Here is a 22490-nt window from a genome sequence, read left to right on the forward strand (position 1 = left end):
ACTACAATTATCTATATCTAATGTTATAATTTTTGCATATATCCATATAATATTAGAGTAGGTATCTTATGAGACGGTCTCGCGATTCTTTATCGATGAGACGGGTCAATCCTATCGATATTAATAATAAAAAATAATATTTTTAGCATAAAAAGTAATATTTTTTCATGAATGACCAAAATAAGAGATATGTCTCAGCAAAATATGACTAATGAGATCGTCTGACACAAATTTTGTACCATAATATTAATAGTCAATGTTTCTATCGTTTCGTTTTATATCTATCAAATTTATTCGTATACCTAACATTATATTTCAAATCAAATAAACATATTTCCTTTGTAACAAATAGTACTATTATTTATTATAAAATCGGGAAAATGACTGATATTTTTGTTACTACAATGGTGTTGTCCATCCAATAGGTGTTCTAAATTCCATTTTTTAATAATTATTCTAACTAATAATAATCCATAACTACATATCGAAATTTACTAAATAACTATAATTAAAAATGGTTACACTTAAAAATATATTCATTTTAACATATTTTTTATTATTAATTATATATCAATTTAGGGGAAGTTATTTAAAAATCCCCAATCATAATATTTCTTTGCATTCACTCCCTACCCACAAAATTGTGGTACTATTTCATACAAATGTGGTACACTTCATGTGGAAATGTGGTACACTTCATGTGGAAATGTGGTACTAAAAAAGTACCTAGGGACTGAAAACAAAGAAAAAAGGCGACTGAGGACTGAAGCCAAATTTCCCGATCAATTTATCCACTCCTAAAAAAGATTATCCTATACACAGACAAACGAAAAGATCAAAAGATTGCTTGCTAGTAATTATTATTCCCACAGTCCAGTGCAGTGGAAGCAGCAGAAGGCCATTATTTTTTTGGCTTCGATCTCATGCCTGGTATATATGATTTCACCAAAAGGCTGCCAAAAATGCTGGCATTCGGTGTATATATATATATATATATATATATATATATATTAATATTTGTCATTAATATTTGTTTGTTCGACTACTGTCATTCATTAATTACAACTCAATGTTCCACGTCTACTCCACGCGGATAACCCGAGGAACTGGAGAATAAATTATAAACAAACATCACCCAAATGTTTTTTTTATGTAAATAAATAGCTATATTATTAATAATTATTAATATCATTACTGTTTACCAACCCGATCCATTGATTGTTTTATTAAATAAATACTCTGTAGGGAGACGTAAAATCTTATCATTTACACCAAACAATGACGGTGCAAGTCGACGAGACCAAACAATGGTCTGTTTTGGACAATTGGATGTAGTACCTCGAAGACACTGGAAGTCTGCAATTTTGTATCGAATATTGGAATTTTAAGATGGGAATCCATTTAGCAGCTACAATATGTGTGAGGATAAATTTATCGACGCACAATACGAGATGGAGGGGCGTTGGTGGGATAATAATGAGTAAATCCCCAGGCCAGCCAACTGCCATGTAATCAATGAATTTTCAAAAGTTTTCATCTTTAATCAATTTTGCACAAAACTTACAAAGTACAACTTTTCTCTATTAAAGCATTTGGTCCACTCCATTTTTACACCATCGTATTGGCATCAAGCCAAGAATAATATGACGTCAAAAATATATATATATATATATATAAGGTAAAAATTTATGTGAGACGGTCTCACGGGTCGTATTCTGTGAGACATATATCTTATTTGGGTCATCTATGAAAATGTATTAATTTTTATGCTAAAAATAGTACTTTTTATTGTGAATATACCGTCTCACAAAAGAAAAAAAATGTTGATTTAGGATAAAAACAAATAAGGCAGTAATTATATCCTTGGAAAGATTGATTCGCCATTTCTTTTTCCTTTTTTTTTTAGCTATTGATTCCCCATTTCCCAACAACGATGTTCCTTTTTGGGTTATATATATGAATAAACTATTCAAAGATGCCATCTTCTTACCTTGTCTCCCGATAAAAATTGCAGGATATTAATTATGGATAGTTTATATTTATCTCTACTTTTTTTGTTATTTATATTTCATTTATGAAGAAATTTGATATATATTTTTATAGATAAATTGAAATATAAATATCAACTTCTTGATTATGGTGTAAAAGAAATGGGAAGTTTTTTCACAATTTCTCTCCACTTTGGAAAAAATCCCTCTCTTTTTTTTTTTAATAAAAAACTTATAAATTCCTTGATATATGCATTTTCATTTTAATTTATTCTCGTATAAATCTTTTCAGATAAATATAATATTTGGTTTTAAATGTTTTTATGTAAATAAATCATGTAGGTCAAAACATGTGAAGTTGTCAATATAAAAGCTTTTATGATATAATGTCAAATATTGAGGGCTCAAGTTTGACAAGTTGATTTGCAAAAGAAGATAGAAAAGTGTTAATTAAGAGTCACGTGCTACCAAAGCATAAAAATAAAAAGAATTTTCAGGGATTGAATGTGAACGAATAATTGCCAATAAAAATATGAAGAAAAAAAGGAGAATTATTTAAATATTATTTAAAAAAGCAAAGAAATTATAATATTTTATTCCTTTAATAATTTATTCATTAATTGATATTGGGAAGGACAGATAATGGAGAAATAATGAGACACCTTCACTTCTCCACCCATTTTAAATTTATTATTATAAATTATGCATCAAGAAAAGCAAATTACAAGGTTCAATGTTTATTCTGACACAAATCCGTTTATTAAATTTAAATTAAATCAATGGATTCCGTGAAATATTTGTTTATTTTATATTATTGTAGTAATAAATTAAAAGAGTTCCTAGCTCATTTTCTAACGAAGGGTCGTATTGGAAATGGAGATTTTCTTTTTTAAAAAATTTACAGGGAATTGGTGTAAAAAGTGATTTTAAACCTGAATTTTCACTAATTGAAGACGTGAATGTTAAAGTAAAGGAGGCAAAATTAATTTAGCATTCACTAATTACAATATTTCATCTATAGTTTGGTCCTTTAAATCTATTTCGAATACGTATAGATTGTGACTCTTATCTAAATTTACGTGGACGACGAAACAAGTATATCTCCGATTGAAACTTAAAATTTATCTTAAAAAAAATGCATCTTAATCTTATAAATAGTTTTTTTTTATAAAAGAAATGTAGATTTCATTCACCCTTTTATTTTGAATTCAATCGAATCGTTCTGTCTGCGTGGAGAAGACAAAGGAGACGAGGTATTTGCATGTAGTTGGTGAATTTTTTTGTCTGAAAAGAAAACTAGTAATAAATAAGTAGGGCAGTGGAGGGACATACTGTTGCCCATTTTCTTGCAATTCTCAGATTTAAAACATGATGAATTAATTATCCTTTCAAATCCTCGCTGTATGAACAACATGCACATTGACTCAGGAAAAAATAATGTACAGATTGAGTTCGATTCATAGTAAATCGAGCGAAATACTTGAATTCGTCGTTTGGTTACAAGCCGACGATTCTATGTATATATATTTTGTGATGATCGATAAAATGAGTTGCTAGGGTTTGAAAATTAGGCAAAAACTTGTTTGAGACGGTCTCACAACATATCTCTTATTTGGGTTATTCATTTATGCTAAAAATATTATTTTTTATTGTGAATATCGGTAGGGTTGAACCGTCTCACAGATAAAGATTCGTGACACACAATATACCTACTCTGAAAATTAATATGTATATTTTAGAGAAAATTTGATTTGATAGATTATAGATAGATTCCTTAATGAGGAAATTTGAATGTAATCAAAAATATAAAAATGTTTTTTTTTTAATAATAAATAAGCGCAAATAAATAAGTGGAAGCAGAGGCTCGCGTTGGGGATTGAGTAATAAGCTGCAATTGTCAAACTCAGTACAGATATTCTCTTAGCCTCTGGCCTTGTGTAGATTCGTTGCGAAGCTTTGAGAAATATTAAGCAATTCTTTTCTATTAAAAAAATAATTGACATTTTAAATTTTTTCTCTATTAAAAAATATTCTTTTAAACATATTATTTATTGTTCATAGTACATTGTAAAATTATCGGGACGTCCGTACGTAAATTAAATTTTTGTGTAATGTTTCTTGCGTGAAATAAAATTGTTTTAAAATAATTTTTTTTATTAAATTTAATAATATCCGTGTTTTTATTTTATTATGTTTTTTTAGTAATAATTACTTTATCGTAACCGATATTTTGGAAAGAAAATTTGATGTTTTTTTTTAAATTAAAAGTAGTTAGTGTGTCTGTAAATTTTTTTAATATAATGTATATGTTTGTTTACACAAAAATTCACAAAAAAAATGCTAATTATAAATAAGATAAATACTAAGATATGTATAAATTGTGTGACACCCTTGGTAACGTTGATTCCCCATTTCCCAACAATTGTGTTGTGTTTCATCATTACAAAAGTTCTTGAAAGAATCCCATCTTACCTTGTCTCCCAATAGAAATCTCATGAAATACATTGGTTTAAAAATACAAATAAATCTACCAAGTGACTTATAATTAATAGCATATTCTGTATAAATATTGTATTTATTTAATATTTTTAAATTATGAGGAAATAAATTTTGTTTTTCTTCATAATTATTAGTTAAAATATTTGAAAAACAGTTAACTATACTGAAAATTCTATTCATTTAAATAGTCTTGTGCACGGATTACTAGTTAATGAATCGTAGAAAGATGGATAGTGGAGAAATAATAATGAGAGAAATGTCAATCCATTTCATATACGGTCAATAATTTTTTGAAACATTTAAATTTTATAATCAAGCAACAAGTCAGTCAAAAAAAAAAAAAAAATGGAGCAACTAGGGAAGCCAATTCGAAGGTTCAATGTTTCTTCCGACACACATCCAATTGTATAATTTAAATTAATGGATTCCGTAAAATATTTAATTCTGTATATTCTTGTTGTGATTAAAATTGTACTTTCTTGCTCAATTTCTAAAGATGGGCATAAATATCTCCAGCTCCGAGAATACTAGTCGCCTCCACGTACCCACGATCTTATTCGAAATAGGGATTTTATTTTATTTTTATTTAGTAAAAAAGAAAAGTTATATTAATAGGCCCAATCTTTTGAAGCATAGACTGAAAATTTTCACGCTATGAGATAACATTCACTTACTTTTGCTATAGCCTATACACCTCTCTTAATGGGCTCAATGAAATCTCGACCCGGTTTAACATGGAAATTACTTTTATCGGCACAAGGTGGTGACAGACAAGTTAAATATCGTTTCACTCGCGCTTTAACGAACTATTTGTCAAAAAATTTACATGCATATATCAGTAACATATTGCAGGACTCAACATTAGTATTAAGGATCAAATGGATCACTTCTTCATTTTCGAACTACGTTTTTTAGGGCCTTGGCTGATACTTTCCGTACTCTCCCTTTTCTTGCAACATGATGGGCAAAACCAGTCTTCTTCCGGGACTTCCACGAGTGGAGGATCAAGGCAGTCCATATGGGCACCAACACCGCAGCCGAAAGTACCACTCTCGTCACCACAAATCAACATTTCCTCTCCTCTATCCCCTGATCCACATACTTGGCATGCTACATCAATGCCATGATCTTCTGGTGTTCTTGGATCCTCAACAACCTCTTCTACATGTTTTACAAGATTTTCGAGTGATTTCTTGGCCCAAGCATGTGTATTGTATTGTACATGCCGTTCAAGGGAAAAACCGGGCTTACACACGTATTCTACCAAATAATCAGCTAAGACACAAGGTACCTCGTGTCTTAGAAACTCTTGAACCCACATATCGACACGGGGCATGCCTGGACTGACAACAGCAAAATCGATCCTCGACTGGAGAAAACGTGAGTAAGGAGGTGAAGTTGCCAATATGGTGCCATCTCCAGCCTTCAAAACTCGTTTTAAAGTATCCTGATATAAAAACAATAAAGATAAAGATACTTCGTTAAAAAAATGTCAAATTTAATGAGCATAAACAAAGGAGAGAAATTAGAAACATACCAATGGAGGGGCGATGCATTCCCCATATATGACAATACGCATTCCATAAAATGCTCCACGACCAGTTTTCTCCCTCAGAAGACGCCATTTCCGAGGAGCTTCTAAGTTGATTGCACCATCTTCACTTAGGCCTTTCTTATGCCATTCAAACGACTCTTCTGACAACAATCTACCAGCCATATTGCTCGCTGTTAAATAATCTGTCTTCAGAACCCAGCTGCAAAATTAATTTTTTAAGCAAACAAATTCGATGATAGAGCAGTACTAAGAGAATTTGAGATTAAATTAACTTGGGAACACCTTCCAGAGGCCGCAGCAGCAAAAAACTTTTCTGTTCTTCTTATCGGATCTGGAACAATGAAATGTGTTGCCTGATATGACCAATGGTGAGAATCTCTACAAACTCTTCCTTTCAATCGCCTTATAACCTGCTGAAACTCCTTCCTCTGTAACTTATGCCCACTCAAAATAAACCACGCAGGTTCAGTTTTTACCTCAACGTTCTGTCTACCTTTCACCAAATTGCAATTGGTTCTGTCAACTTTCAAGCTATTTTTCAGAGGGGTTTTTAGTGTTTCAGGCATGGCTATCTCAGCTACTCTGGTATCATTCTTGTTTGGACTTTGATCCCTGTCTGTGACAGGTTCATTTTCCTTTTCCGCATCAGCTGATCTTTTTAACTTCTTGATCGGCCTTGTCTTGGTTTTCCCAGCCAATGGAACTGCAGGTGCATTGTCTACAACTGTCTTCTTTTCAACCTGTTTAGTATTGGAGCCATTCTTTATAGCTTCTTTTCTAGTGTCTTCCAACTTGGTTTTCTTGGTTTTACCCAGAGCACGTTTTTTACCCCCACTTGACTTCTCTTCCAGAACATCACCAGTGGCTATCAATTGAGCTGAGGCAATATTCTTACTATGAGTGCCTTTTTCAGCTCCAGCAAAGTCAGCAACTTCCCCAGATTTTGCCTCCTTTGCCTTTGACAGTATGATTTTGGAACGAGCTTGCTTTTCAGCCTTACAACTACCTGGCCTTTTGCTTGGGAAAATATTTCCTGAATTTGGTGATTCAACTTCAGAAGCCATTTCTTTGTTGCTTGTTGAATCAATCTCAAGTTCGCATTTGCCCTCCGGGGCTTTAATTTCTTCATTCAGAGGTCCATCTTCATCTGTAGCTTCTTCTCCAGATTTATTAAAATTGTTCACTGGTGCCGGTTGACTGGGGTCTTTTTTAGTTGGAGGAATCATGCCAAACTTCTCAGATGTAGTAGCCATATTCGTGTCTACAGGAGCAGCAGCAGCTTCAACTGAATGGATAATGTCCTCATTCTGTAGTGAGACTTTCTTAAGGTTCATGGAACCTTTGTGTTTTAGAGTAGCCCCTTTATGGAAACTTGGTCTAGAACCCAATGTTTTCTTTACTGGCATTTTATTTTTAAGTGGTTTTACCTGAGGGTCTGTATGTTCATTTAAAAAGTCCAAATCACCCGAACTATTAGACTTTTCTGCCCCATAATTGGCTCTAGGAGATGAGGGTTCAACACTTGGTACAACACTTTGATGAATCTCATCTTCACCATGGAAAGACTTGGTTCGGCTCAAAGATAGTTCCTTTATTTCTGTGTTGGACAAGCTCCTCTTTTTTCCTTTCTTACGATAATGTTGAATTGCAACCTTGCCACATTCTAGTTTATCCTCTGATATAGGAGTTTTAGAAATGTTCAAAGCTTTTTTAGGGGACAACGAAGCCTTTTCTCTCAGATAGCACGCATCAGTTGTGGGAGAAACTGGACATACCAACTCTTTTCCCATTGAACCCTTGACTGAAGTTCCAGAAGCCAATACTTCAGTTATATTCTCCACAGTTTCTCTTTCCATCAATCTTTTTGAAATGCAGCTGACCCTTGGTGACTTGGAAGGACTAAGCACATCAGATGTTTTCGTCTTCTCAGATGATGTAACAGTTTGCTCGTTCACAAGGTGTGAAACAGTTCCCTTTATAGGTGTTTTTAGCCAACTAAAATCAGTTCCATCTTGGTGTCTCTCCAAGGCCATGTTAAAACCACCACCAACGCAAAGTTTATCAACATTTGAGACAGATGTATTTCCGCCAATAGTTTCCATGCTTTCTGATCTTAGTGGGAGGCTGGACTTTCCTGAAGTGATCTTACAATGATTCTTGCCACTAGATTTGGACACATCAGCATCAGGATACTTCTTAGCACCATCAGAAGCTGAAGCTAAGACCTTTTCAACCTCATGAGACACCATTTCTTCCTCACTTCTGTTTGATGGCATTTCAAAGTGCATCTTTCCAGGACTTTTGGCAGTACAAGAGCTTAAGAGATCAAGTTGCCTACGACGAGTTTCATTCAAAACTAATACAGAATCTAAGTAGATCTCCTTTCCAGGAGTTGACTGGACCTTACAAGCATTGCTAGCATTTGCCCGATATCTTTGTTCAGTTAAATAGAAATCATTTCCAAGAATTTCCTGTTTCGCTGGAGATTGATGGAAAATTTTATTTTGAAACAGTGCCTGTTGAGGACTGGCAGCACTTATCCTTCCTGCTGCATCTACTATGGAAGTCACGTCTTCCGTCTCTTCTTCGGAATCCTTAGCTTCAGCCTCCATTTCAAGCTCAAATCCACTGTAGCATGGTTAATATGAACTATATTAGATAAAACAGAAGAAATATTAGATAAAACAGAAGAATTTCCCAAGCCTTTATACTGTAAAGGAGCTTAACTCACCTCTTACAGTAATCCGCTTCTGGAAGAATTTTCCAAGCCTTCAAACTGTAAATGAGTTTTCACAGCATGAAAATAAAAGATGGTTTGGATATAGTGAAGAAATGTTTTTACGGCATGTGCAAACTATATCAATCAATCATGGTGATAAGAGCTAATTTAAGAATTTCGCATACCAGTCTTCCAACCACCGATGATTGACGAGCTTTATCTTCTTTATTTTCTTTGCCAGCTCATACTTCTCCCCTGTTCAAGTATCGTGTCGAACAATTTTATGATAAGCATCACTTTCGTTTGGAGGCAGATTTGGAAAATCTCATGAACGAAAAAAAATTCATTCTCTACATTAAACCAAGCCAAAGGACATGGAAGATGATAATGAGAAAAATATTTACAAGACTACACAAGGCTGTCAACATGTGTTGCATACCATATATTTTGCATATTGGACGAACAGGAGAGAAAATAACCTACCCTCAAATTTGTAACATATCAAATGAGTGACCTTGTTTGCCACCAATGGCTTTGAAAAATTTGCACCCATTAAGCTAACCATGGTCTGTTCAAAGAAAAGAAATTATGGCGGGATAACGTGAAATGTTATGATTCATTCAGCTACTTCCATCCTACAGGAAACTATGTTCTTAAAGTTGCACAGATTGAGAATAAAGCTTGTTATGTTTAGTTTTAATAAATACAGCATAGACAGAGTAGTAGACAGAACCATTATATCATCTCGGTCTTGTCGTTGATATCCAGTCAAGCAAACAATGAAAAGTTGAGCACCCGGAATCCCATTAAAATCTTTAACAGGCCGATATATGACCTGCAAGAAACCTTGAATTATACAAAAACACAACAAGGAAAGCAGCAAAATTTGAGAAATACATCCAAGCACGGGGAGTAGATCAGATGTTTTGCCATATTTTTGCATCAAAATGGTACCTCTAGTGATTTGTCATTAAGAGCAAGAGCTAAAATTCACAGGCAACGCTCCAAAAGAAAGGAAAAAGCAAGATATAGTGGAAGTAAAACTTGAGGACCAGACCTTGGGAATTTGATGTACTAGTGACCCAAATATCAATTCATTGAAACAAGGTCTTGATGGAATAGAAAGCTACATAACATTTCATAGAACCCAAGGCGACTCACCAGATGGCGCTTCAAGGCGAAACAAACAATTAAAATCTTAAGGCACGTAGATGTTGACATGTGCATGAGAAATTGAGACATTTTTAATGGAAAAATGGAATTTTATTCAAACACACAGAAACAACCTGCGCAAATACTTGAAACCCTGCAAGGCCATACTAAGGAGAGCTAGAAATACTTGTTTAACTTGTCATCGTAAATGTCTTTCCATTAGGATAAAAAAGAAGCCATTGGGAGCATGGAAAAGCTTACGGAAGCAGGATCAACAGGCACTCCCACATCAAGACTGTGCTCAACCCATAAGCCAGTCACCAGTGTCTTTCCATCCCTTCGTGCAGTAACACACACGGGATCATCCTGACATCAACAAATACAATTGCGAACTTAAAGGCTTGAAGCCAAACAAATAACTTAGCACACGTACGGGCACAGCACAACAATCAATTCAACGTCGAATAAGAGCCTTTCTGTTTGAATCGTTACATTATATACTCACATAAACAAGCTTATCAACAATCACGTGAGTGCAATCCGGACCATAATTTACAGCATCCATTCCCCCGCCTTCAAAAAGCCTTGACAGAATCTAAACAAATCAAGAATAGAAGTAAGAACATGGTATTTCAATTTCAGCAGCCGAATTGATGACAAAACACCATCAAGGACAACTAGAAATTCCAGCCGATACATACCTTTTCTTTTCCATCAAAGTTGAATCCGAAAAGAACAAAACGAGCTCCCGCAAAGGGTTTTGCAGGTTCCTCATACGCTAAAATCTGCCTACTTTCCGGCATTCTGGCAAAAGTAACCGGTGTAGCAGAAGCACTGCAGGTCCAAATCACTATAAGAACCGAAATTAGCGAAAAATTGCTGCGAAAGAAACTGCTTTTGGGGTGCAAGTGGATTCAGAAACTACTACGGAAATCGAATAGCTTCTCGGGGAAGAAGGTGGGGGTGTATGAAGATGGGAATTAGTTGGGAAGGAAAGGTTAAAATTGGGAATTCACATATTGAAGGAGGGATTTGTTTCAATTTTATTGAAGTGGCGGGAGCAAAAATTTTTGTCGTGCTTCGTCATTCTTTAGACACGTGTCATTTTCTGCTTCAATTATATTTGATCTAGGCATGGTTATTTTCTCTGATATGGGCCTGGTTATTTTCTCTAATGGGCCTCCGTTGAAAGTATTTGGGCTCGTATTTGGCCCATTAAAGATCTCAACAAATGTTTGAAAATGGGATCGAATTACCGGTTAGCGTATCAGTGATCCGAATAATATGGTCCAAATCTTTCAAAGGAGAATTTGCAAACGATTAAATCTATACAGTGTTTCGGTTATAAAAAGTTAAAAATTTGTGTGAGACGATTTTATGAGTCGAATTTGTTAGACAGATATCTTATTTGGATCATCTATGAAAAAGTATAATTTTTTATGCTAAGAGTATTACTTTTTATTGTGAATATGGGTAGAGTTGACCCGTCTCACAGATTAATATCCGTGAGACAGTCTCACATGAGCCTCACTCTTATAAAAAATCCACAGGGTCACTCCGTTTTATCTTTTTTCTTTTTGGAGAAATCATTTTGTATTATTTTAATGGACTTGGATTCGATTTTTCAAAAAAAAAAACATCACTGATTATAAAAATTCGGAGTTTAGATGCTTTCAAATTTTTTAATGGATCTGTATTGTTGGTATGGAGTTGGTCTCTTGTCAGACGGTCTCACGAATCTTTATTTGTGAGACGGGTCAACCCTACTGATATTCACAATAAAAAATAATATTCTTAGCATAAAAAACAATATTTTTTCATGGATGATTCAAATAAGAGATCTGTCTCACAAAATACGACCCGTGAGACCGTCGCACATAAGTTTTTGCCGGTATGGTATATATTTTGTTTAACATAAAATGTATAAACTTTAAAAGGTTGTCTACCTAGTGACAACACTCGACGGAATAAAATAACACGCAAATAAATAACTTAAATCAAAATAACTCAGGAATAATTATGTACAAAAATAAATGTTTGTGCGATATCTCAAAATAAAATAATCACTAGAATAAGTTTTGATAATAAACATTAATCGATGACAATATTCTCAAAATATGTTGTTCAAAAAATATGATATAACTTTTTGAGTTCTGATACAAAAATAATTATGTATTATGGGCATATCGGTAGAAGCTTTTAGGTCATATATCAATTCTTGTTCTCGAAAAATATAAAAGAAAGATAATAAATTACCATTGCTATTTTATTATACAAAAAATATAATAAAAATTGATCCAGTTGAGGTCAATATCCGGGTCGGGTTCAATGGGTAAGAATTCCGGGTGGTCACGCGATCCATATTAGAATTCATGCGGCTATCTAGTCGATGGATATGTTCCTACTGCAGTAGCGGAATCTGTGGTGGTTGGCTGTTGCGGCGATGAATTATAAGAGAATCTAGCAGAAACCTCCAAATTTGACGCAGTTCTGTCCTTAATTCTGAAAAATTTAGCCAGGAATTGGTGAGTTTCAATCCCATTTTGGTGAAAAAATATGGCTTGGCTGACAAGATTTACAACCGCGGTGGCATTTTTGGCGGTGGGGGTGATTTTCTCGCCGGAATCCTTTGGATCGATATCGGGCGGACAGAACTTGCCCATAATCGTCACTGTAGTCAAATTGGCTTACCTTCTCTGCTTCTCCACGGCCTGGGGCGCCGCTTTATGGGTTACTTTCATAGGCGGCATCATCATGTTCAAGTATTGTCTCTCTTTTTTCGTATTTATGCTTAACTTGTTGGCCATAACTTTCATTCAGTTGTTTAGTGCGAGTTATCTTTTCCTTTTAGTTCCCATAATTTGGATTAGCTTCGTGTAAAATAATCAATAATAAAAGAAAGCGAGGGATGCCATTTTTAAAGCTCGTGATGTTTGTAAAATTGCAACCACTCCATTCATTTTCCCATTGCGGGGTTTTAATCTTTCATGGTAATTGGGATGATGTTGACAGGAGATGTTGAATCTGGGAAGCACTTGGTGATGATAGTTTTATGAACTCGTTGCGTTATCTTCCTACCTCGCCATTACAAAGATTCAAATTTTGTTTTTTTATTAATTAAATTGATCCAAGAAGTATTTCTCCGAGAATGAAGGGATCTTGTTTATATAATACAAAACTCGGGGAGTTATCATTGGATGCCAATAATAGAGGCGTGTTTTCTGTAGGAATTTGCCTAGGCATCAGTTTGGTAATTTGCAGAGTAAAATGTTCCCGGCCTACTTTTCAATGGTGGGGGTATGTTGTGCTGTTGCACTCGGGGCTTTCGGGTACTTGCACCCGTGGAAGTCCTCAGGAGCTGCCGAGAAGTACCAACTGGGATTTTTACTTGCTGCCTTTGGTTTCAATCTCAGCAACCTTGTAGTCTTTACACCCATGACCATTGAGGTACGAACACCATTGTCACTGTGTTACTGTTTTTAATCATCAGTCATCACTATCGAATATGACATCGCAAGTTTATAGACTTACTGAAATATGTCAGACTAATGATTCTGCAGTTACGATAAAGTTCGGATTGTGGATACTGATGCTCTTTGATTCTTTCATCTAATAGAGACAGAGTTAAGTTGACGGATGTCCTGTTACAATGACATTTAAAATACTAGGGGCTAATATATATTTTTATTATCAAAGAAGACTCAACTTTGAAACTACCCGTAATCCCGTATCAAGGGAATCCAGCTAAAAAAATGATTAAAAAGGAAGATGAATCAGGTATATGACTTACCCATCGTCGTGTACCGGTATACATCGTTTCAGTGTGGGTAGTTTTGGTTTTTTTTTTTATTTTCAAAACCTTCAAGTTTGATTAATCGTTGCTGCACCAAAGTTGAACCCCAAAATATACTAAATCAAATTTGAACCAATTGAAAATTGCGGTTTGGTTTGAGCTCAAATCGAATTTTAAACTGAAAATCTTTACTTTATATATTACTTATAGTAAAATTTATTCATTTTATGTAGAAAAAGAACCCTCGTTTAGAGAAATTTACAATATTTCTTGAGAAAGTTAGATAATAACAAACAAATACTGTAGAAAAAATTAAAATACTTAAGCTTTGAATTGGTATTGGTTTGGTTCAGTTTTAACGGCAAAAATTATTTCTGGTTCACTTTTCTGTTTAATCTGTAAATTACAACTGTGAAACCACTAACTGTACCGAACATTTCTGTTTCGGTTTAAAATCAAACAGAATTTTTTGTTTTCATATGTGTAGTTTAGGATCGGTTTTTCGGTTTATTTTGTACACCCCTATCTAGGCCCCAGCTCAAGCTAGAATTCTCATTGCTCAACTACTCTATGTCCGAGTCGCCCTCCGATAACTGATAAGCATGGCCCCCCACCTCCTTTTATGCTGTTTTCCCATCCAAAGTGTCTAAGTACCGGGCCCTTCTTTTTTATCGTTTGATAGAGAGCTTAGTGTGTTATTAGGTCTGTGTTGATTGAGCTCGTGCTGCCTGGTTCCATACTCCGTAACACGTCCAGTGTGTTGTCTCTTGATCTTGAGGAACTGTCCCATGTGGTTGTGGAGCGGAAGGGAGGGATGAGACATAATCCAACTTGTCCCCGTATCTCTCTCCAATACGGTTGCCCTATGATGTTCTTTTGTTGTAGAAACTTTATTAGTCAATTTGATTTCATTAGTGTTGTGGATAAATTTCAGAAGATTGTACACTTGGAATTCTCTCTTAGTATTCTAGTCATTTAATGCATGGCCTTGTTTTCTCAATGTTGGAGCAGATGATGAAAGAAAGGCACAAAGTGGAGAGAGAAGCAAATATCGGGGAAGAAGTTGGTTGGACAAAGAACCAAGAAGTTGCAAAGAAGAACCCAAAGCTTGCTTCCATGAACAAGAAATTTGGAATGATTCATGGATTGTCTTCTCTTGCAAATATTATGTCATTCGGCAGTCTTGCCATCCATTCTTGGTACTTAGCTGGAAAAATCAGTTTATAGTTTGTTATACAGTAATCGTGTGTTAAAATCAAACGCTGGACCTGTTCCTCCCGACTTCTTTCAAGCGATATCATGTAATACTGGATTCAATATCGAGTAACAAATTTGTAATCATCAGCACTGATAAGTGATAACTTCTGGTCTTACTCGATTTCAAATTACCAAGCAATCCTGTCTCTTCTTTTATTTCCATCTCTCGAAGTCCATATGGAACATGACCATGTATGTGTTGAGATTTGTTTCTTGCTTCAAATTTCTGTTGGAACTAAAGTTGACAGTGTAACGTGTTAGATCCGACGATTGTACACACTATATCAAGATGAGTTTTTTCAACGTGTTTATATCTTTAATAACACGCACCTTAAAAAATTTCGTATGAGGTCAATCATCTCAAAATTGCTTCACGTCAAGCACGTATGATTTTGGAGTGGAGATCATTTTTCAAGAAAAGTCCATGTCCATCTCCAAATTTTCGTCCTTGGACTAGCTAGTCCAGGGGAAATCTGTAATATGTTCTTAAGTTAACCACTACTGGCGACGCGATATTTTGCTGAATGGTATTAGTCAAATTGGCAGGTTCCACACCATTCAAGTCGCAAGAGGATGCAGTAAGCTTTGGATGACAGTTTTAGCCACTTGCAGATGGACCAAGGTGTGTCTGCTTTGTTGGATGGATATGTATCAAGTGTTGAGCCATTTAGACTTGGGACCCTTATTTTGGCACCAATACTACCTTGATCAAATCCACAAGTTTTTTCTACTCGTATAGTTTGGCTACTATTTTGGCGTATATGAATAACAGGGCCTTAGCTATATGGCCTCAACTCCATACATTGCATTCGGTACAGGAGAGGAGAAATTATGTATAATAGGAAAGAAGATTCAAGAATACATATTGAAAGCCTTTACTTCCCAAATGAGAGTTACTCGACAGTGAAATGACTAGAATTGCCCCACCCCCCACCATGGAAAAAGTATATATTCGCGTATATATTTTACATGTAATCATCTGCATGTACACACACACACACACATCATGGTATATACTAATGTTTGTATCAAAGAAAAATTTTAAATCAGGATGTATATTTCTCAGAAATCGCCAAGATAAAAGGCAACACAAACACGATTTCGTTCTCTGACTCAAAATCTAGAACTCAAAATCTAATACAGATAAATCTGTGGTTCATGTGTTATGGATGTTGGGTAAGGATATTTTGTACTTATTGAAAGATCATCTATGCCGCAACAATGTCTGTTTTTTATTTCCCAAAAACGCGCTTTCAACTCTTCTGAGTGTGACAATAACTAGTAGCTAGCGGACGTTTGGAAGATTAAGCGCATATTTCACACGCAATTTCCAAGAAAATGAGATGCAAATTTTTTCTCCCGTTTTTTTGGGACGATATTGAGATGTACGTTAATACTAAAACTGTGACAATTTTATTAAATCAATACTAAATTATATGACTATGAAGTGGTGTCCAAGTACCCAGTCCACAAATCAAGGGAACACAAATTGCTTGCTTGTATGGCCAAAGAATAAAGAATCATCTACTCGCCTAACTGCCAGGCGTTTGCGATGTGGTCATTACAAAAGAATCACTTTCCAGTACGAAACACTACTAAACTTTGATCCATTTTATAGGTCTCCAATCAACAATCTAGAAGGGAACAAGAGAATCACAAGCAAATGCATGTGTTTCGACCTAACCAACGAACTCAACCGTTTCAATGTCTCTGTACTAGTCTCAGTAACCACAGATAACTTGCATCGAACTTGGCCCATCAGGTCCACGGTTGTAACCGGCCTACTCACAATGATACCAGCATCAACTCCTGGTGAATAGAGTGGCCACCAAACTTTACGGCGGTGTTCCCTATTAGCTTTTCTTATACAGTTAAGATCCTTACGGATCACGTGCCGAATGGCTGTCAAGTAAAAGCCCACATCATGGTCTCTTTGAATGGTTCCTTGTGAACCATATGCTGAACGGTCGCTTAATATGTCGAGAGGGTGAGGGGTGTTTAAGAAAACGGCCTGCGCAGCTCGAATTCGCTTCTCTGATTTGGAAAAATCTGATGCTAGACTGGATAAAACATACAGGCCACTTCCCGAAGGAAGGAGGTTGTGGTTTGGAGAGAATTTATCTTCTGGTTGAAGAATTAGAAACTCGCCAATGGGAGCATATAACAGCTTCTGTTGATGAAAAGTTCCGCACATAAGATTTTAAGATGTGTATAATTAATTGACCAAAGATTGGTAACAGTTTCAGAAAGTGAATGTCTACCTGTTTATCAAGACATGGAAGATTTCGGAAGTTCCCATTTATGGCCTTGAGAAATCGGGCGACATGATCGGGGTAATTGCAAGAAAAGGCACGAGGGACAATATCTCGGTGTATTATGACCGACCGAACGTGATTTTGAGGCAATTTAAGGGTGCACAATAGGCGATCCCCTCCACACATAATAGATGGCGCACCAAAAGTTATAACAGGAAGTAAAGATGAACGGGGCGCTTCTCCTCTTATCAGTAACATGAGGTTTATAAGCAATGATAAACTTCCACCGAGAGAATGCCCCGTGAAACGAAAAGTGGCACGATCTCCATGAGATTTAAGGTGAGCCTGGATTTCAGGCAACATCTGATCATACATACCCTTTGCAGCCTCGTATATGCCCCTGTGCACAAGCACATCTAGTCCCTGAAGAAGTTGCATTTGATGCAATTCATGAAACTTTCACGACACACAGCACTTTTATAATGTCTGAGAAATGGTACACTGATATATTACCTCAAAGTGAATGGGCTCAAAAAGGAGATTAGCCTGCCATGATGCCATCGATTCAGACCCCTGAGAGTATTGAAGCATCCCAAAGGTTTAGAAATAGAACCACCCAACTCATCAAATGACCAAATTCAGAAACAATCACAATGATGTATATAATCACTTGGCCTTCTTTTCAATACCTGTATTACAAAGACTCGAGTGGCACTCCGATCATCATCACAGACAAACCACTCACATGGCGACACACGAGTTGAGTTCAAATCATCTGCTACAGCTTGTTTTACTTCCTCTTTAGCAGCAACAACTGCAGTCACCGATTCTGTGGTTCCAATTAATGATGCCACGTCCTTATTTATCGTATCAACGCTGACTGTACTTCCATCGATCTTTCGTGACAAATTCTCATTTCCCGTGGATTTTGAACGAGAATTCAAATAAGAGGCCTTGGAAGCAGCAATTTGATATGCGGAAGATGCACTTGGCCGGTCTGGTTCCCTTCCTTCCTGCTCTATTTCATTTCTTTCTTCATCTTGAGCTTCAGCTACAACTGATAACTTCTCTTTCTTGGATTTTGCAGCTTGTTCTTTCTTCTCTACGGAAGAAGTCAAGAACCGCAATCCATGATTCTTTAGAAGACTCTCAGGCTGCAACATCATTTAAACAATTTTTTTTCAAGAAAATCCACAATCTAACAGAAGCTAGCAGAACCCCAAGAAAGCTTGAACAAGAAAACAAAAACAACACAAATCTTGCAGATCATCTATCTTCTTTCATACCCTTTTTTATCTTTCACAAAAACTGATAAAATATCCAAACTTTAAGTGAAATCATACCTTAATCTGAGGGATTGAATAAGCCAAAGTCCCCAAATAAGACATACGAGCATACAATCTAGCTTCTGCCAATGGCACCTTTCGAAGCAGTTTCGAAAACGATTCTCTATTAAACTCGAACTTTTCATCATCATCAATCCCGCATGCATCGCATTCTTCGTTCTCTTCACCACAGATTTTATCGTCACCTACTTCCAATCTCACTCCATCAGTTTCGACAGACTGAATATCGAAGACCCAATTCTCTCCGAGCGCGTCTTCTTCATTCTCCTCGATTTCTTCTACCTTCTCCTCCACCAAAACCGCGTCGTCCACCGCGATTGCCGGCTCGCACCGGTTTACGACCTCCCGGCCACAAAGATCTCAGCGGGTTCCCGAAATTGAACCCCCACCGCATATTTCCACGAGGCGCAGCCGAAACCGACGGATTCTCCGCCGCCGCCGCACTCAGACGGAAGCCCCCATTTGCCGTGGTAGCATTAGGCGCCGCCGCTAGTGCTTGAATCCCTGCCTTCAAACACAATGCATCCATTTCAAACAGAAAGATCGTAAATTTCTTATCAAACTTGAAATACTTTTCTATGTGATTCTCTACGTATGTACGTGTGTGTCTATATAAGTATATACAATTACGTAAACAACAATCTTTGATATCGCTGATTCTTCAAGAAGTCTTGTGCCGTAGGAAGAGAGAAAAACGCAAGCAATTCAGCACGAAACAGTCTTTTTTGTCTCTTTTTTTTTTCTTTTCTGAATTTATTTATACATGTGAGACTCCAACACGCGCTTTCGTTCCCCCACTCATTTACAATTTCAAATACTTTTGTTGGTGTTTTTCTAACAGTATTTATAATTTACTTAGTTTATATTTAAACGATATTTAAAATATAATTATAAAAATAAAAAATAGTGAAAGTACTATATTATAATTTTGATATATTAATTTAAAAATAAATATAAGAAAATACCAAAGTTGAAATTGAAGTTTAACACTTTAATAATATATATAATTATTAAAACAGATCATGATAATAAAAATTAGTAATTTAAAGATATCAAAATTAATAATATAGTATAGATGTGTACATAATGGATTATTTAAATTTATTTACTTGTTTTTTATTTAAAAAAATTAGAAACTATATTAACATTTAAAATTATAGAGACTATTTCCGTATAAAAACTTATATACTATATAGAAATTATATTAATAGATTTTTGCTTCGATATTGATATTTAAATAAAATAATGGTAACAGAGAAAAAATATTAATTAGCATAAGTGTTTAATAATATAGTTACATTTTCTAATGAAAAGCAAATATATATTATATTTTATAAAAGCCCAGTGAAATGGATGAAAATTATATGCATATATCTCTCCATTTTGTGGAAATTTTGGATTTCCAAGCACATAAGAGAATGTCCATGGAAATTCTGCTTAATTTATTTAATATATTTTTGTGTTTTAGTTTTACTTTACAATGTTATAAATTTTCAACTTATTATTTTTTAAATTTTAACTAAAGATTAAAATTTATAGGCAAAAACTTGTGTGACACGGTCTCACGGGTCGTATTTGTGAGAGATCTTTTTTATTTGGGTCATCCATGAAAAAATATTACTTTTTATGTGAATATAAGTAGGGTTAACTTGTCTCACATATTAAGATCCGTGAAGCGGTCTCACATGACACCTACTCCTAATTATATATGCTACATCGATGCCCGCATGGGCTTAGCTCAGTTGGTCAGCAGCAGTGAATCTTGGAGCAATGACCAGAGATCGAGTTTCGTAAGCGGCAGTGTGGAGTTAAATTCCCTCAAATGAGGAGGAGCTCTTTGTACGCAGCATAATATAAGGTCTAGCTACTGTTGGTTGACTGAGTCACCATGATATACTTCCTCGCACAATTCTGTCGGGCCGAAGTTCTTTGTGAACGATTTCATCTTTTGGAGCAATATAGGTTCCATCGATTACCCGTTTGTGTATATATTATCCAAAATCCAGAAATTATAATTTATAACGTGAATGTCACGTCATCGTGTCACGGATGAAGTAGAAAGGCAAGATGACGTGTCGGTAAGATCCTCACAGTTTTCCTAAGACATCGGCTGGATTTGTCGGCACACGAAACACTGACAAAACACATTCCAGGGGCTGACTTTTATATGCACGTGGCCAATTCGATCAAAATATGACAATTTTTAAAAAATTCATTGTTTAATATATTATATCACTACGTCAAATATATATCTAGTAAATAAAATATAAACAGTTGATTAATTTCCTGATATAATAAATATTAATTATTCCGTAAGAAAATTGGAGCTCATAATGAGATGAATGGGTCTTTGGAAAATCAGAATGTTGATTATAAATCCAAATAAGGTACTATTCCAAAAAACTTTACTAAAGTGTGATATAAGATAAAAATTTGTGTGAGACGGTCTTACAGGTCGTATTATTGCGAGACAGATATCTTGTTTGAGTCATCTATGAGAAAGAATTAATTTTTATGCTAAGTGTATTATTTTTATAGTGAATATCGATAGGATTGGCTCGTTTCACATATAAAGATTCGTGAGACTGTCTTACAAGATACCTACTCCTGATATAATCTCATGTTTTTATAAGTTATTTTTTATTATTTGTTTTAATATTCGATTTGATATATTTGTAACAAATAAATTATTAAAATATTTAAATATACGAACCTTGCTATTTTTTCATCGAGTAGGTTGAATTTTTCGACTAATCCAAGCAAAAGAAAACACAATTGAAAATCTGTTATTTCCTCTAGTAACAGAATTAACCGGCATTTCGAAAAGAAAAAATATTTACTTAAAATGAAAATGCATTCCACATAAATAGAACCAAGCGATAATTTATAGTCTCAAATATTAACATATAAACGAGACAACAATCAAATGAAATAAGCTTAATCCGACACCAACATTCAAAGCCAATTCAATGACAAAGGCCCACATAAAAAATCTGATTATTTCGATTCATTTGGTCTTTTGGAAAATTAACCGAAACGAAATCGAATAAAGAGAAATAATTGGTTTTTTTAAAATTTAAAATTAAATTTCTAAATTAACATAAAGAAACCAAAATGTCAAATCATATACAAATGCCTGACATTGCCGAGACATAATAGTCTGGCGAAAGGTAGATTGTGCTAATTGTGTCTCCCACGATATATGTCTGTGTTTATGCATATTTTGAGATCGTTTGATGAAGTTCTTTAACATGGGCGGAGCCAGCACATGCCCAATGTGGGCTGCTGTCTACACTGAGCCAAATTATATATATATATATATATTTGTGTCTAAATTTTAATTTATGTATACTATTATTACATGTTTAGCTGTCTATACTGATCCAATTTTCTTTTAATAATTTGTAGAACCAAATTTTAGACACAATTTTTTACTTGTTATTAGTATCTAAGTATACACTCTATATAGCCTTCTGTATGTTTTTTTTTCTCGAGTCACAAACGTCATATACTTTGAGTAACAATGATTCCAATTCATTTTAATTACTGCTGAATCTTTTATAATCTCTAAAAAAATCCAAAATGTTACCAAATTTTATGTTCATTGTTCGTTCAATGTTTGTCGATCATTCAATTGTTTTATAATTTTATGTTTTTTTCAATCGATAATGAATTAATGCTTATTTTTCGAACGTATATTTTATATCATATTTTGTTCTGATTTAGGATTTTGTACACGTTGTTGTTCCTCATTTTTCTGACGCTTTCTCATCAATTATCAATGCTACTGGCTGTGCGTAACTTATGTTCAAACTTTATGACACATTATTTTTAGCTGTCGATTAGTTATTGCTCTCTTTTTTGCTTTATTAATTATAATATATGGTTGCCTACGCTGAACCAAGATCCTTGTGGGGATCCGGACG

General features: G+C 34.9%; 2 protein-coding genes and 1 pseudogene across 2 annotated transcripts; 1 reads left to right on the forward strand and 2 right to left on the reverse strand.

The window, feature by feature from the left end:
* Positions 1–5254: 5254 nt before the first annotated feature.
* Positions 5255–10912, reverse strand: LOC140840096 (BRCT domain-containing protein At4g02110-like). The gene is made up of 10 exons (XM_073207205.1): positions 10615–10912; positions 10419–10508; positions 10175–10279; positions 9495–9596; positions 9245–9329; positions 8947–9016; positions 8774–8818; positions 6325–8670; positions 6025–6241; positions 5255–5934 (listed from the first exon to the last, which is right to left on the reverse strand). The coding sequence occupies exons 1-10, from the start codon at positions 10714–10716 to the stop codon at positions 5371–5373; spliced, it is 3726 nt and encodes a 1241-aa protein (XP_073063306.1). The 5' UTR covers positions 10717–10912; the 3' UTR covers positions 5255–5370.
* Positions 10913–12250: 1338 nt separating this feature from the next.
* LOC140840097 (uncharacterized) lies at positions 12251–15125 on the forward strand. The gene is made up of 3 exons (XM_073207206.1): positions 12251–12675; positions 13141–13360; positions 14718–15125. Exons 1-3 carry the CDS (start codon positions 12470–12472, stop codon positions 14931–14933), a joined length of 642 nt encoding a protein of 213 aa, XP_073063307.1. The 5' UTR covers positions 12251–12469; the 3' UTR covers positions 14934–15125.
* A 1259-nt stretch (positions 15126–16384) lies between these two features.
* LOC140840098 (phospholipase A1 PLIP2, chloroplastic-like) lies at positions 16385–19295 on the reverse strand (annotated as a pseudogene).
* Positions 19296–22490: the final 3195 nt, after the last annotated feature.

This window comes from Primulina eburnea, chromosome 8, assembly GCF_022965805.1.
Source record: "Primulina eburnea isolate SZY01 chromosome 8, ASM2296580v1, whole genome shotgun sequence".
In the NCBI taxonomy this organism is placed as follows: Eukaryota; Viridiplantae; Streptophyta; class Magnoliopsida; order Lamiales; family Gesneriaceae; genus Primulina; species Primulina eburnea.